This window comes from Balaenoptera ricei, chromosome 4, assembly GCF_028023285.1.
Source record: "Balaenoptera ricei isolate mBalRic1 chromosome 4, mBalRic1.hap2, whole genome shotgun sequence".
Classification (NCBI taxonomy): Eukaryota; Metazoa; Chordata; class Mammalia; order Artiodactyla; family Balaenopteridae; genus Balaenoptera; species Balaenoptera ricei.
In genome coordinates, this window is record NC_082642.1 from 66,465,141 (window position 1) to 66,482,552 (window position 17,412).

Consider the following 17,412-nt stretch of genomic DNA (forward strand, 5'->3'; position numbering starts at 1 on the left):
AGAGTCATGTACCAAAATGTTCATTGCAGCTCTATTTACAATAGCCAGGACATGGAAGCAACCTAAGTGTCCATCATCGGATGAATGGATAAAGAAGATGTGGCACATATATACAATGGAATATTACTCAGCCATAAAAAGAAATGAAATGGAGGTATTTGTAGTGAGGTGGATGGAGTTAGAGTCTGTCATACAGAGTGAAGTAAGTCAGAAAGAGAAAAACAAATACAGTATGCTAACACATATATATGGAATCTAAGGAAAAAAAAAAAAAGGTCATGAAGAACCTAGTGGCAAGATGGGAATAAAGACACAGACCTACTAGAGAATGGACTTGAGGATATGAGGAGGGGGAGGGGTAAGATGTGACAGGGTGAGAGAGTGTCATGGACATATATACACTACCAAATGTAAAATAGATAGCTAGTGGGAAGCAGCCGCATAGTACAGGGAGATCAGCTCTGTGCTTTGTGACCACCTAGAGGGGTGGGATAGGGATGGTGGGAGGGAGGGAGACACAAGAGGGAAGAGATATGGGAACATATGTATATGTATAACTGATTCACTTTGTTATAAAGCAGAAACTAACACACCATTGTAAAGCAATTATACTCCAATAAAGATGTTTAAGAAAAAAAAAAAAAAGACCATCTGATGGCTTCCTTTTTCACTCAACGTATAAACCAAAATTCTATAATCTACCCAACCCTCTCCGACTTTGCTCCTATCATTCTCCCCTCGCCCACCCGGCTTCAGCCACTCCTGGAACATACCAATCCCCTCCTGCCTCATAGTCTGCACTTGCTACTCCTCCTGGCTGGACTCCCTCCCCACAGACATTATCTTATCCTGATTCTTCTCTCCCTTTTGATCTTTCTCGAAAACTCACTTCATTGGAAAAGCATTCTCTGACCCCCTCCCCATATAAAATAGTAACTCCTCCCCTCTGCCCTTCCCCCCTTCCCCTGCTGTACTGTTTTCCATGATAATTCTTACCACCTGACACATTGTGTTTGATGATCTATTTGTATATACAATTCCCATCCTTACTCTCCTACTAGTTAACAGAATTTTGTCTGTGTTGTTCATTCCATCCCTAGTATCTAGAACAGTGATTGACATAGGAGCTCCGTAAGTACTTATTTAAAGAACAAATGAGTCGTATACATCTATTTTTGTATCCCCACTTACAGTTTTTAATGATTGTGCAATTCCATCAAGGGAATGAACTGCTCATTATGTTCTCAACCATCCTCCATCCTCTACTCTTGGATTTTAGGTTGTTTACTTTCTCTCTTCTCTCTCTCTCTCAATAAAAAACACTGCACTGGACGTGTATCCAGTTTATTAGGGAGAGGATCTCTATCAACATCTGAAAACCACCCACATTGCTGTCCCTAGTTCACCACTATGGGGATCACCCCTTGCAGCCTGCCATCAGCCTGAATTACTTAACGTATTCAGCACCCAGCTTGTATCTTCTTTTCCACTTGCCCCCAATCCTGCTGTCAGCAACACTAGCATTCAGTCCCCTTGACTTCATGTTTCACAACTTCATTCCTCCATCTCATCGTCAGTCCTAACGCAGCAAAGCCACACTCTGGAATTACAAAGCAATACCTGGACATGTTTGCAACCTTTTATCTTTAATGTCTGCCCCGGCATGCACCCCTGACCTGGCTCTCTGGACTTCCCAGTGCCCTGTCTCAGGTCTATGACGCTCTACGGAGCGCAGGAATTACTGTGAGCTATCGCTGAATCCACATTGGCATCAGGGACTAGTTGTATGCTAAATAAAGAAAATGTCTCCCCATATATGCTCTTCTCCATATTTTAATGTATATCAATGTTGTTTACGTATTTTATATCAATGTGATTTAAGACAAACAAATTTACTTAACAGTTACATTGGAGCTTTAGTTCACTATATACGGTTAATCAGTTTAAAAGTTGTAGGGTCTCCAGACTACAGAATGCTGGAACCACTGCTCAAGGTCCAGCTTAATGTTCAGGGTCATTAGCTCCTGACAGCCACAAGTGACTCACAGCCAGCCATGCTAGCTGGGCTCTATCTCAGTCATCTCCTAAATAGTACATAGAACTGTGGCCTTAAGAATTTAGCCAAAAGGTCCTGATGACTGTCGGCATATCTGCTAAATCACAAGTCTGAAGCATGACTTCTGGGAGACTGATAAACTAGAACTTCTCTGGGCACATCACTTATCACCTCTAACCCTGCGTTGGGTCATCTGTAAAAAGGAGATAGCACTGTTATTACCAAGCTCCACAAGTGCTCGGGGCAGTGAGTGGCAGAGTTTGCACACAATAAATGCTAGCTTCCAATTTTACTGTGGTTGCTATTTATTATGATGATCACTTGTCACTAAATCTGATCCATTGCCAAATTCCTCTTCATTCCACCATATTTTAGGCCCTGATTAATTTATTTGAGAACCTAGTTCTTACAGAAACTTATCAGATTATCAATTCTAAAAATATACGTGGGATGAAAACTGTGAGAACAGAAAGCCAATCCAGAGACACAGTCACTCTGCTCACGCAGCAAAAGCTGAAGCCTACAGAGATTGTGGCGCTTCACACATCACTTACCAACGTTAGGTCTAGTGAGCCCCTGCTCTGACTCACCGGAAGAGTGAAAGAGTTTCAAGTGGGGCTTTAAACCATGGATTAAATTCTGACGGCTCCTACAGTGATTACAATCACCTGGAGAAAGTTGAGAGTTCTTTCTTTACAAAGAGATATAGATATATATAAATATATCAAGTTTTCTAAACTCCGAAGCAGCTGCAATCATTTTAAAAACAAGGCAAGGCTATAGAATCAGTCACAAATTCTGTGCAACAGAAAACCGTAGAGCTTTAAGACAAATCTTAAAGAATGGTAAATTTATAAGATGTAGAAAATCTGATGTTTCAGGATACAAGCTGGATGTATTTCTGGATAGAAAGAGACATGAAATCTCTTATATGAAAAGTTTATAAAGCACACCTAATACTCTTCTTTTTCCTTTATAACTTGGCATTATTTTAGAAATGCTTAGTCATTCTGCAACCATTAGAAACATGAATTGTGGTTGTTATGACTAGTGATGTGAATAAAACAATAAATCTGTTCTAAAATGAGTCAAACAGAGCCATGAAATGGCATGAGACTGAACAGGATGATATAATGACTTCTCAGCATTGTTCACTTTACTCCATTATAGAAGGACAAGTTCTGCAAACAGGTATACGGTGTCTGGCTATGGAGGAACAGAGCATAGTTGAGATAAGTTCCAGTGCAGACGATGACTTACTGGAGGCGCTGTCGAGGCTGCTGATGCTGTCTGTGCTGCGTAGGTGGTGTCTGTGCAGCTGCCTGTAGAGGCTGAATTTGGAGAACTTTCTGGGCTTCCCTATGCCTTTCAGTTTTGAATCTGCATCATCAACAGTCTTCAGGACAGGCAGATTTTTGTTAGATTCGTTTTCATCTTTGAGGCTTAAGGATTCCATAGACTCTGTTGTTTCAGCCTGAGAAAATTATTAAAAAAAAAAAAAAGAAAGAAAGAAAAGAAAAGAAACTGCATAAGATAAGCTGCACTGTGGCCTTTTAATTCCAGTTTAAAGTTTACACACGATGGAGGCTCCCTAAGAGACACGCAATAACACGTGCGAGGTCAGCCACAGGGCAGTGGGCGATTCTTGTGAGCTGTTTAAATACTTCCAAAGGGATACCAGGAAGTCCATTATAGTTCCTCTTTCACTGGGCCAGAAATTTCATGCCAATTAACCTTTTGGTTTCAAATACAATTACGTGAGTTATACTCACTGTTGAGCTACTGAACTTCTTCCTCTGATAAATACTAAGTAAGCGATGCTTTTTCTGTCAATCATTTTCCCCGTTACCTTTTCACTAAATCTCTGTTTTCCCAGAAAAGTCACCAACATATACAGCAGTAAAATAAGATGGAGCCCATCAAACTTTTTAATAAGCATACTGATATTTTGACAACCATTTGAGTTGAAATAATAAGTACACAAGTATAGGCATACAGAGATTTTGGCAGCTCTTGATTTGAAAGATACTTTGAGAAGTTATTAACCTCCTCCTTTCAAATAGAATTCCCTAAATGACTCCAGACTGACCTATCCTATTTTTGTATGTCTGTAAGAAGGAAGATTTCAAAAACCTTGGCAGCTAATTGTAATAAGGTTGCTTATTTAACTTAAAGTCCAATTTTGCCGCACATTTTTGTTTATGAACTTTTTTCCCAAATAGGAACTAAATCTTTAATTTAAATGGAAAGCAAAGGAACTGACTATGAGATAGCACATGCTCTATCAAATCTGTTTTCTCTTCTTACAAGAGAAGAAACTGAGATTAAGAGATGCATAGTTACAGACTGACTAAGTGGTATTTGAAACCAGGTCTGTGTTGGACTCAATGTTCTTTACCCCTCCAGGGATATGCCACCTCTCATTCAATCCATCAGTCAACCAATCACACTATTAACACACACTTAGACAAACTGTGTCCCTTATATGCAGTTCCATAAAGGTGAAATTTACTAACTGTGAGGGAACCCAGAGAAGGTCCCCCGGTGACGCGCTTCACGCTGCCCACGTCCGTGAGTCTGTGTTCATTGTCATCCCACCTTCCATAGGCCAGGTCAATCCCACCCACAAAGGCCATCGACTGGTCGATGATGATGAGTTTCTCGTGATGAGCCCACAGATATACACTGGATGACACATGATCTGGGTGCCTCATCACCTTGAGAGGAAAAAAACCACACACGTAATATGCTTTCTAAAATGTCTTTCATATTATAATAAAATAGGTCTGTTTACTCCCCTGAACATTTCCTACAATTCAAATGCTAAAATGTGCTTCTATACATCAAAGAAAATCCCCAAACTTCTAATTTTATCCTCAGTATTTAGCAGAATATTTATTTATTTTATCCTCAGTATTTATCCCTGGATACTTTTCAAAACTCCCCTGACCACCCTGGACCCGTCACATATGGGGGAAGCTGCCCTTTAGCTTGAAATTTGGCTGCATATTTCAATAAAAGTCAGCTCAGTGGAATAGCAGATTCCCTTTTCCCCCAAAAGGGTTATGTTATATGTTATATAAAAAACACTAAAACTTTTTAGCCTACACCTATCTCTGACAAAATTTTTAATAAGTATATTGATATTTTGGCAGTCATTAAGTTGAACTAGTAATCATATTGATACAGGGATATAGATGTTTTGGCAGCTCTTGATTTTAAAGGTAATTTAAGAAGTTATTAACCTCCTGGTTTCAAACGGAATTCTCTCTAAATAATCCCAGACTGACCTATTTTTGTATGTCTTTAAGTAGAAACATTCCAAAAACTTTGAAGGCAACTTTATTTTTTAATAACATGTTTTTATGGTGGTAAAGTACACATAAAATCTACCGTATTAATCTTTTTAAGTGTACAGTTCAGTGGTATTAAGCATATTCATATAGTGCAACCATCACCACTATCCATCACCAGAACTTTTTATTTTGCAAAACTGGAACTCTATACCTATTAAACAAAAACTCCTTGTTCCCTCCTCCTCACAAAATCTGGCAACTACCATCTACTTTCTGTCTCTATGAATTTGACCACTCTAGGTATCTCATGTAAATGGAATCACACAATATCTGTCTTTATGACTGGCTTATTTTTACTTAGAATAATGTCTTCAAGGTTCATCCATGTTTTAACACATGTCAGAATTTCCTTCCTTTTTAAGATTGAAAAATATTCCATTGTACGTATATACCAATCCATTATTGAGAGTGTGATATTAAAGTGTCCAACGATTATTATAGAACTGTTTTATTTCACCCTTCAATTCTGTCAATGTTTGCTTTATATATTTTGATGGTCAGTATTAGGTACGTAAATGTTTATAATTATCACATTTTCTTGCTGCATTGAACCTTTTATTAATATATAATGTCCTTCTTTATCTATTGTAAACTTTATTGATTTAAAGTCTATTTTGTCCAATATTAGTAGAGCCACTCCTGCTCTCTTTTGGTTATTATTTACACGGAATATCTTTTTTTAATCAGGTGAAATATATAATCATTATATACTTTAAGCCTGCTGAAGATTAATTCATTGTCTTGATGTAGCTCAGTGACTGGGTGACAATATTTACTGATAGGCTTCAGGTCTTTGGTAAAATATCAAAAGGCTTTTTTCAAATTGCTTACCATGTTTATTCACTTTACTAGTACTTTATACAAAGTGCTTTTAAGGAGAGCACTTTAAATCCTAAAGGAGTTCTCTTTGTTGCTATCAGTGTTCAAGGGACATCCCAGGGAGATCACATTTAAGAGGTTCCAGGATAACCTTAATGAGGAGTATAGAAACTTGACAGGGCTCTTAAAACAACTCTAGGAAGAATATTCTTGGCTAAATTATCAGGGTAAGAGAAGCAGAAATGAGAGCTCTGCTGACTCCATCAAGATCAGAAGTATAAGAAAGTATAATTATTTTATTTCTGAGAAGTTCACAATATTACTTATTCAAAATATACATTAGGGAATTCTAAAGATTACCACGGCTCAAAGTAAAATGTATCTGAATAACTACAGAATAATAAAGAAGAAACATTGTTAAGCAAGATGACCTGAATACCTTTATGTTGGGGTGTAGATGAATCAAAGTCCTCTTGCTGTATTCACTATTGATTCCAAGAGCAAGTTCCACCTCTTTGTAGAGCATAATGAAGATCCGCACCCCCTGTTGCTGTCACAGGAGAAAACACAGGGAGCAATAAGAATTTCTGGAGGTAGGTTATGATTTTCTTTTTCTTCTTCATTTCCGGGGCATTGTACTTTCTAAAAATTTTTTCTATAAACAAGTATAATAAAATATTTAATGAAAAATGCAATACAAGAAGGTGAAACATAAGTGTATATTAAGACACAAATATAAAAAGTAACAATTTATCTCCCTTCCATTCTATGACTTGTCATACTGAGACAGTCAATATTTGACTAATTATAGCCAGAAAGTTGAAATTGCAACTTTAAATACTAAAAGTATCTGATAGTCTTACAACTTTGAACATCTCAGAACACTTGACATTGAGGAAAGTTTTGACCTGATTCATGTTACAGGATTAGGATTTTCTGCTTGTTTTTATTATACCACAAAGAATTGAAATAACAGTGTTTTTAAAACTCTGATGCAATAAATTATGCTAAACATGCCTTAAATGTTTCTGGGGGTATTTTCATAGAATTTTTCTTTATTAAAAAATTATTTCAGTGGAAAAAACAGTTCTCGGTCTTCAGAGGTGAATGTATTGGTTCATACTCTTAACCCATAATTAAATCATTAATGTCTATTTCACCACTGAAATGACTTCTTCAGAAGTCAGCTTCTCTAACATTCAAAAATCCCCGAGTTTTAGCAGCAGCACAGAAATTAACATTGATCCATCCTTAGACCTTGGACCTAAAAGAAAGTAGACAAGGCCGTTGTGAAGGTCAAATTAAATCAAAATTGCCTCATAAACTTTAATATGCTATACAAATAATATTTATTCTTAATATTAACCGTCAAAAAAATGTCCAACAGCTGGTAGTATAGAAAAGTACTAGTATTTTCTCTCCTAGTTCTGGGCGGTGACAAGGTTTTAGCTTAGGATAAATTGCCTGACACCTGAATGTCCTCCCCCATCCCTGTCCGCTTACACAGTTCCGCCACCAACATACAGTTCCTCCAGGAAACCCTATCTTATTTACCCCCACTTCTTATATCACTTTTTTACTTTTTAGGTTTGCATCCTCAGTGTTGCTGTGTAGTTTGCAACATTTTAATTTGCATTTACTGTACCCAGCAGCTCTGAAAGCATTCTGAAACATATTACATGCATGTTGAGTACTGTAGCTACACCTAGGCATTTAATATCCTACAGATTTAAGGCAAGAAGTTTTCCATAATCCTTTCTAGAGTATTTGAGATGCAGGCATATCTAATAAACTAGAGTGAATAATTTAGTTACAGTTTAAATGTAATCCATGGTAATTAAGTATTGTTCGTAATGGACATTCGAGTCACAAATTTAAGAAGCCTTACTGGTTGAACACATCTAATTTACAAGAACTGGATATTTTTGCAATGCTATAAAAATGTGAAATAACATAGGAGTTAATATTTTTAGGCTGCAAGATGTAAAATCTTGGAGTAAACCAAACAGATATACAGTTCCCCAATGTTGCTCTGCCAATAAAAAGCATATTTTGGCCCCTAGATCCTTATAATAACACATCACTTCAAAATACTAACTCTATCTTACTTGGTGTTAGTAATATCTGAAAAGTGTGCATATTTTTGAAGGGATACACTAGATTTACATTCTGGGCTGCATTAAAGAAATCTGAGTACTAAGAGAAGACCCATTCTTGCTCTGAAAAAAAAACAAGATTAAAAATACATATGTCATTTTATTTCTCTGGTTAACAGCTGACTTTTGGAACTTGCTTGTTACTTATTATATTACGCAACTATTGTTGTAATCAAGTACATAAGTACAGACTTGAGTAAAGAAATAAGGAAGTGAAAGTGCAGGCAGGAAATGAACAGATTAATTTCTAATGATCTGGCCAGTGAGCACTCTAAATGAAAACTAGAACATTATTTTGTTTTTCTCCTCTACTATTCAGATTTACTTTGCTATTTGAATATTTTAGGATTCAGCACTGAATAGCAGTTAAACAAATAGCCTCCCATTGAATGACATAATATAAAGTTTAAGACCCCCAATTTCAACCTAAATTATAGAACGTTACACCTGACATCTTTCATCACAGTTCATTTGTTTTAAGTGGATGAAATTCTGCTTCTTAGGCTTATGAGATTATTACCCATGAAGTACAGTAACTGAAAATTAGGAACTGGCCTGAATCTTAACAATTTTCCATTTATCTGCATAACTAATGGAATTTTTAAATAACAGAGATTTTAATGCTAATGGATTATAGCATTATCCTCCATCTATTAATACCTGACATTTTCTTCTATACTGTGTCTTTTCACATTGAAATAAATAACTCTGTAGGAAATAGGATAGAGACTTTTAAGTCATTTTAGCTTAAATAGAAATGACTAATAAGGAAGTAATTAAATATAAAAAGTTCATTTTTATGTAGTCTGGTTTACAATTATTTACTTACGTCCATGTCCACAATAAACAGTTAATTAGTGACAAGATTCCTCTGATAATAAAGCAATAAATTCCCCTTCTTTTGGTCAAGGCATTACAACACTGCCATAAACTCTAAACTATAAAGGGCAAAGCAAAATACGTCCCTTGGGAATGAAGGCATTTGTTGGGCCATAATAGTGCAGACTTATACAAAATATGGGAAATATTTGTGCAAAATGAAAGCCAAATTAGAAAAAAAAGGACTGATGTTAATTCTGTAATTTCAAAAATACACTTTTGAAGTATCCAATGTTTTACCAATGCCTTTTAGTGATCCCAGGGGAAATTACTTTTTGCTCAGAAGAAAAGTATTAATAGGGGAAGTAGGAAAACAAATAGCCTGGACTGGACTGTGCTTCTTACATTTCTATGCCATGTTTCTTATCTCTGCTGAAGTCAACTAACCCAAGGATTCCACAGAATAAACTTTATGACACCTGAATTAAAAAAGATAAAAGTTCTATCCTCTTTTCTGATTAGTTTTTAAGCAAGTAGAGCAGACATAATACTATTAACAGTAGGAATTTTTAGGTGCTTTACACATACAAATGCATGTGAAGAAAATGAAAAATAAACATCTTTCATAGTTGAAATCAAGAGACTTTGCTTCTGGGCCAGCTTTTTCTCTGATTGTTCAAGCACTGTGGTCAAAGTATTTTCTAAATGTAGCTAAGTTTGTCCATTGCCTAAAGATAGCTTAGCTAACACATCTCCAGGATCATCACTTGTCAAGAGCTTCCCCGGTGGAGGGGGGGGGGATGGGAGGTGGAGGAGGTGTGCGATATTTTAGGAACATGCAAAGTAAAGGATAAAAACAAAATCGTATCCTCACCATTTAAATGCAAGCAGCACTGGGATGTAAGAGCACACATGCTCATGTGCCTTCTTTTAAAGCCAGTTTTGTTCAAAGCACAGTCCTTAAGGTTGAAGATCCCTTCCCTCCTTCCCTGCCATGCCCTTCTAGCCCACCATTTTGGTAAGATTCCCTTTGATTTTTCTCTGCAGTGATGTGATTATTCATCTCGTTTGACAAACCTGGACATCTTTCCCTCCTGTTGGTCACTGACTGCAACTCTAGAATGTGCCTTGTGGCCCAGGACAGAAAGAAATTAACCTGACGACAAAATCCTCCCTGAGAACCTAGGTTCTGTTAAGTCTCTAGGTGGCTGCACTTGAAGAATCTTTTGGTGCAAGTCTCATCAGAAATACCACATATTTCTAAGGTTAAAATATACAAATTGGATACAGGGATGCAGTTACGATAACTATGATGCAACTTATCTCACCTCTTAGTGCAATAAATGCAGAACTGTGAAAACCCTGGGATGCTGCTTTGAGTTAAAGCAGTCTGCCTCTCAACATTGGCTTACACTATTTTAAATGATGACATTGCATATCAGAAGGCCAGAGAAACAGGAAAATATCAACTTGGCTATTACCAGAGAAACAAAATATTGTATTTTCCCCCTAAGAAACATCCATTAAAAGAAATGTTTGCCTATATGTTGGCTACAAGGTAGAGACACTAAATTTCTCCCCAAAGATCTGCACAATCAGATAGAAGAAAAAAATAATTCATTTCAATCAACCTTGTGGACCTCTGGGACCCATTAATGCAAGAAGAAATGCTATTTTAAACCCAGTACTTTGTGAAGCTAGTGGCTTTCAGAAACTAAATTATTTATGTCAAGCAGTGTTTATGAGTGTATGAAATGTCAATCTGGAATGATCTGAATGTTAAAAATTTAATAATATTGTGTAACTGGATTAAGGAAGAGCAATTCTCTTAAATGTACCACGAGAAATTAATATTTAATAGTATTACTATTTCCTTAGGAAATTAAAAAAACCATTTCAGGCAATTTAAAAATTACAAGTTTCAAAAAGCAGATGAAATTGAAACAAACAAAGCACGGTTATCGGGCAGCACTATTTACCTGGTCATGGTATTCACCTGGTACCTCACAGGATTCATGGGCCGTAAAAGCAAAGAGAAGCCATGATAGTGACAGAAAAGGGACCTGGACAGATATGCTGAGGGGAATAAACAAACACACGCCAGCTACCATGAAATGGACGACCAGGTTTGCAGGACCTGCCTCCTGAGCCCTGATCTGGCAACTAGCTTTCTGGAGTGTACTTAGATGTCCTGTAGGCACCTCACACGCACGTGATCTAAAATGTAGCTCTCTGACTCTGGGTTCTTCCCACTTCCTCCTACTACCAGATTCACCGTCCCAACACACCATTTTCATCAGATCACCCTTCTTCCATCATACCCCCCCACAGTGGTTCCCCACTGTCGTCCGTAAAGTGCAAACCACTGGCTTGACTCACAAAGCCTCCACATCCCTACTGCCTTTCCAGCTTGATCCCCCATCCTACCTATGCTAACACTCAGGTGTCATCAACTTTGTCACCTTGCTGTGACTGACAAGGCCTTATGAATTCCTGCATCCAGCATGTTTCCTCATCACACTTCCTATACCTAGAAAGCTCTTCTTTTAAAATTTCTGGTTCATACCAAATGCCCTAAATTCCTCAGGTTGTGAGGGGCTTCCACATCAGACCTACCCAATGCTCTCCCTCCTGCTTTGAATCTTGCCACTGTCTCTGTACCCAGCTGACTCTTGTGTAGATTTTTAAGCTCCTTCAGGTCAAGAATCGAGTCTTTTATTTTTGTACATTCCCATGTGATTAGCCAAGTGCCCTGCACGTAAGAGGCATTCAACAAAAACATGTTAATTTGAAACCTAAAAGAGTAAAGTATCGGATAAGTACTATAAGGAGAGGATTTTCTGTTATGATTGATGATCGCTAGGCAAGGCTGGAAAAACTTATTAGAATGGAGTTTCTGGAGTTTACTTTTCGAGGAGAAATGGGAAAGCTGCCATTTCACGGAGAGAAACATGGAGAAAGTTATAGCCCATTCAATATGTAGAAAGATGTTTGGTAAGGCTAGGACTAAGCCCAGGATATGAATCCTTCAGCAAGCCCTCCACGGGTGGGGATGGAATACTATTCACACACATGGCATCCTTAGTAATTAGTGTAGTACCAGGCTCAGAGAAGACACAGTAAATGTATGATGGGTATCTAATGAATATGCAAATAATGCTTTTCAAGACCAGAATTTCCAATTTTGTGAATGGAAGTCTGTTGAGACAACAGATTAGACTAGCCTTGAAAATGATGCTGTTTGGCAGAACATGTGTCTGAAATAAAGACAATCAACTTCTTTTGCCTTTAATATCAACAGTGAGGTCTGCCTATACTATCCCCAGATATCCTAAACTAAAGGCATGGGGAAAAGACATTGAAAGAAGGAGGAAAGGTGAGTGGGAAAGGGGTAGTGGAATGTAGAGGATGGAAAAAACGAAATAAGTGATGGCTGTGAGAAATAGAAAATATTGATACTAACCCCAATTACTTAGGACCTACAAATCTGCTAGAATGTTTAATGACAGAATTCTAAAAATTAAGACAGTTTCAAATAATAGTAAAAAGGCTACTAGCACTCCCTAATTTGGACATGATTAATAATAAATTGAACTTAATTCAACTATTCTAATTCAACTTAATTTAACTCGGTTGAGGACCAACCACATAAAAAATTTCATTAGCAATATGAATGTAAAGTAGTCATTGGTGAGCCTATACTGCTTCAGTTGTTTACTTTTTATAACAAAAAAAGCACACTCAATGCTCACCCAGGATCTACAGGGTCACACTATTTCACACTATTACCATGAACTGTCCCAAAACTGGAACCACCAATTCTTTATGTCCTTCCATTTGACATGCTTCAACATCAGCTTGACCCCATCTGACTGAAATCATTCTCAGATGACTCTGAATTTTGCTCAAATGACAAAATAATGACAAATAAATAAATAAAATTCTACGTTTCATTTCATCATTTATTACTCAATGATGAAATTTTATTACAATGTTTTGCCTAACAAATCAGCTGCCTACAACTGATTAAAAAACAAAAAATTAGAGCTGGTAATATAATCCACGCTGTGAATTAGGTAAAAATATTTATGATTCAAAAGTAATGGGAAAAAAATCAGAACCAAATGAACTTGAAAACAGTAAGTATTCTACTTTTTGTCAAGCTCTAAAGAAAAAAGTTATAAGTGTATATGAAGGGCTTTGGGGAAAAAAAGGCATTTCAGAGGCAATAAACTTTTAAAAAATTACATCAGCATTTGTTAGGAAAGTACATACTGCTTTTCGCTTAAGAATGCAGTCCAACCTCCAACGATTTCCTTCAACCACTGGACGTTTCAGGAAGATTTCTGGACTCAACCTGAAATCATGAAACCAAGATTTCAAGAAACTAAAACAAAATATAAAGTTCTGATTGTGTCATAGGAAGCAGAGGCAATTTTAGCTCAAATGCCATCACCATCCTCCACTGTGGCAGGTCATCCAAAGTTCCACTATGAGTCCACGTACAACTTCATATGGGAACAGCAGCCTTTACCCCAAAAATGTCAATTTCAATTTCTCTGTCTTACTCACACATCATACATAGACACACTTGCAGATACTATTGACTGTCCACCTTCTGCTTCCTTGCTGTCAGAGCCCACTTCCCATGACTGAATGTGAATATTCTAAATAATTGCTTTCCCAGACTCCTGTGCAGCTCCAGCACAAAATAACACAATCCTGTACAATGAGATATACGAGGAGGTACACAAGGGGTTAATGGAAAAGTTCTTTCTCTGATGAGAGGAAGAGACACACGCACACACAAAAAAAACCCCCCAGGAAAAGCGGCTCTAGGATGGATGTTGTATGGGGGTGTGATGCTTAGACAGGTGGAGCCAAATGGAAATTTAAGGGCAAACCCAGAACCCTGAAATCACTGGATTACTTCACCAACTTTAGTACCGCCTAATTTTAGATTTCTCATTCAATGAGACAAATCCTCATTGTGTAAGCCACCGTTAGTTGAGAATTCTAGCAACCTAGGCCAAAAGTGTTCTAATAGATAAACATGAACACTGACTTCCTATACCAAGCAGTGTCCATGGGAACCTGGGGCTTTCTGATCAGGGAAGAAGGCAGGTTTGCTGATAGATGAACTTTTCCCAGTGTGAGAATGGACCCCTGGGTTCTTCTCCTTAGTAGTGCCACAAGCAGCACAGTACAGGAGTCACTCTTTCTCTTGGGGGTGTGTTCAAAATTATTGCCTGAGTTAAACTGGTAAGTAGTGTACCTCCTCTATAATGGGAAGAACAAACAAACAAAAAAAACAATAAAGAAAATTTCATCCACTGAAATGCTAGACCTGGAGGAGTCGGGTAGACTGTGTAAGGATCAAAGCCTTACAGAATACTAGGGTGGAATACTGGCTTAGCCAGGGAGTCTTCTAAGCATGTGAAAACAACAGGGTTTTAAGGAGCTAAAGAGATTAAAAGAAATGATTTTACACTCTGTTTCATTCAGTTAAAGAAAATAAAAACCCAGAGAAAAAAAGTATCTAAAGAAACTCATATTGGGTAAGATAAATAAGAAAACAGACAAATAGAAGGGTGTGTACAGTATAAATATTAACATATTTCGTTTAGAATAGGACACAACTCAAACAAACAAAAAAAAATGCAGCAACTGATAGGAAAAGATCTAAGATGAATTAAAAACAGATCTGTTTTAAATAGAAAAGTGTGTCATTGGGCACTGCTAGTTCACTGAAAGTAGGACACACCCAACAACATATATACACTTGCAATTTTTGATGTACACATTAACTATGGGCTCGGAGGGCTTCAGTTTTGGGGCCATTTTCAGGTCTGTACTCTGCAATTAAGTCTTTATCATCTTTTTTTTTTAAATCTAAAAGCATTGTGTACCCTGTATGCAGCGTATTCTATTAGATGCTTTGGAGAATCTTAAGCAGGCTCTCAAGGAGACCTGGATTTTGAGGATAATACATGAAAAGATAAAAATAGACAGGCTATAAAAACTGACAGTCATGCTATAAACAAAGTATAAACAAAGGCAAGGAGAGAATAGCTATGACCCACAAGCATCATTATGTCAACATCTTTACTAAGTAATTATTAGCTAAGCAAAATTCAAAAGAATTGTGTAATACATTTCATTGAGTTTAGGACACCAATGACTGTAAGATGCATCATTACTGTGTGTATCACTAAGAAAGAAAAAATAATGACAGCTATAACTGTAAGATGTTATTGAGTGTATGATGTATTACGACTTCAGAGATGTTGAAATGTGCTTCTAAGTAAATGCTCCTTTTAGAAGATTTTATAGCTGTAAATGCTTGTATGAGAAAAAAAGCTTAAAATCGATGATCAGAGCTTCCATCTTAAGAAGACAGAAAAAAAGAATAAATTAAGAAAAAGTAAGAAGGGACTTCCCTGGCAGTCCAGTGGTTAAGACTTCGCCTTCCAATACAGGGGGTGCGGGTTCGATCCCTGGTTGGGGAGCTAAGATCCCACATGCCTTGCAGCCAAAAAACCGAAACAGAAGCAGTATTGTAACAAATTCAATAAAGATTTAAAAAAAAAAAAAGAAAAAGTAAGAAGAAGGATGGGAATAATAGACAAGAATGGAACTCAATGCAATATAAAACAGAACAACAGTAGACAAAACTCAATGAACCAAAATCTAGCTTTTTGAAAAGATTAATAAAATTGACAAACTAGCTAGATTAAAACAGAAAAAAGGAGTTTGACTATTTTAGATTTCTTATTTAAGTGGGAAGAAATAATATCAATCCTACCCAAACTCTTTCAGGAAACAAAGGCAGGGGAAATACCACCTCATACAATGAGGCTAGCATTATCCTAATACCAAAACCAAACAAAGACAATCCAAGAAAAGAAAAAAATTAAGTACAATATTCCTTACGATCATAGAGGTAAAAATCTTTACCAAAACATCACAACTTATAAAAAGGATAACAGATCATGACAAAGTGGGGTTATTTCTAAGAATGCAAACTTGGTTTAAAAGTTGAAAATCAATCAATGCAATTCAGCACATTAACAGAAAAAAAGAAAAAAATGGTCATTTCAATACACGCAGAAAAAAGTCTTGACAAAATTCAATACCCATTCAGAATAAAAACTCTCAATACATTATAAATAGGAAGGAATTTCCTCAAAGTAATAAAAGGCACCTATTAAAAAAAATCTACCTATAGCATATAATAAAAGATTGAAAGCTTTTCTTCTAAGACTGAGAACAAGAAAGATGTCCGTTCTCATCACTTCTATTCAACATTTTACTGATGATGCTAGCCAATGCAATAAGGAAAAAAAAGAAAGAAAAAGAAAAAAAGAAATACAAGGCATGCAGATTATTAAGGAAAAAGGAAAACTGTCATTATTCACACATCACAAGATCATCTATGGGAAAAATCCTAGGGCATCTACAAAAAAGCTATTCACACTAGTAAGTGAACTAAGCAAGACTGCAGTAAATAAGATCAATATAAAAAAATCAATTGCATTTCCATATGCTGGCAGTAAACAATTGGAACATGAATTTTTAAAAATACCATTTACAATAACATAAAAAAAACACGAGTTACTTAGTGATAAGTGCAAGACCTGTATATGGAAAGTACAAAACACTGATGAGAAAATTTAAATAAGATCTAAAAAAATGGAGAGATATACAGTGTTTATGAATTGGAAGACTCAATACTGAGAAAGAAGAAAAAATTTGACATACTGTCTAACCAGTGGTGATTTTACCATTCTTTTCCCTGTGATTTCTCAGTTGGGAGGGAGAACCTGGAAATGGGCATTGGCACTGGTAGAGAGAGCCTCAGAAGTCCTCTAGTTCAGGCTTGAGGAGGAAGAGTGGGATTTCCTGACAGTGATAGGGGTAGCAGGGAGGGGGCCACAGGCATCAAAAATGAGGAAATGGAACTTTCCTCTCCAATGGAAGAGCTGTGGTTCCAAGAGGAAAATATAAATATCCATTGCTTGGCTCTGGACACAAAGTGTCACTGAAGAAAGTGTGTGGCAGAGCAGGGTAAATAAAGCCTCTTTCTAGCAAGAGGACTAAAAAGGGAAGCCACAGGCAACCCATAAGGAGTGGGTATACCATGGAGAGAGAGGAGCTCAGAAAAGCAATGCTATAAAGTTGTTTATGAATTTCTAGCTCACTCCTA

At 36.8% G+C, this 17,412-nt stretch overlaps 1 protein-coding gene across 5 annotated transcripts in view; it reads right to left on the bottom strand.

The window, feature by feature from the left end:
• Positions 1-17,412, bottom strand: part of PLD1 (phospholipase D1) — a 213,086-nt gene that overhangs the window by 74,812 nt on the left and 120,862 nt on the right. For 4 of the 5 annotated variants that reach the window (XM_059920528.1, XM_059920531.1, XM_059920530.1 and 1 more), the window contains exons 12-15: positions 13,482-13,563; positions 6,671-6,781; positions 4,573-4,773; positions 3,317-3,530 (exon numbers count right to left, since the gene is read on the bottom strand). In XM_059920528.1, coding sequence (XP_059776511.1) covers positions 3,317-3,530; positions 4,573-4,773; positions 6,671-6,781; positions 13,482-13,563 — 608 coding nt within the window. Of the gene's footprint in view, positions 1-2,610; positions 2,725-3,316; positions 3,531-4,572; positions 4,774-6,670; positions 6,782-13,481; positions 13,564-17,412 lie in introns of all 5 variants that reach the window. The other variant, XM_059920532.1, reaches the window with a different exon arrangement.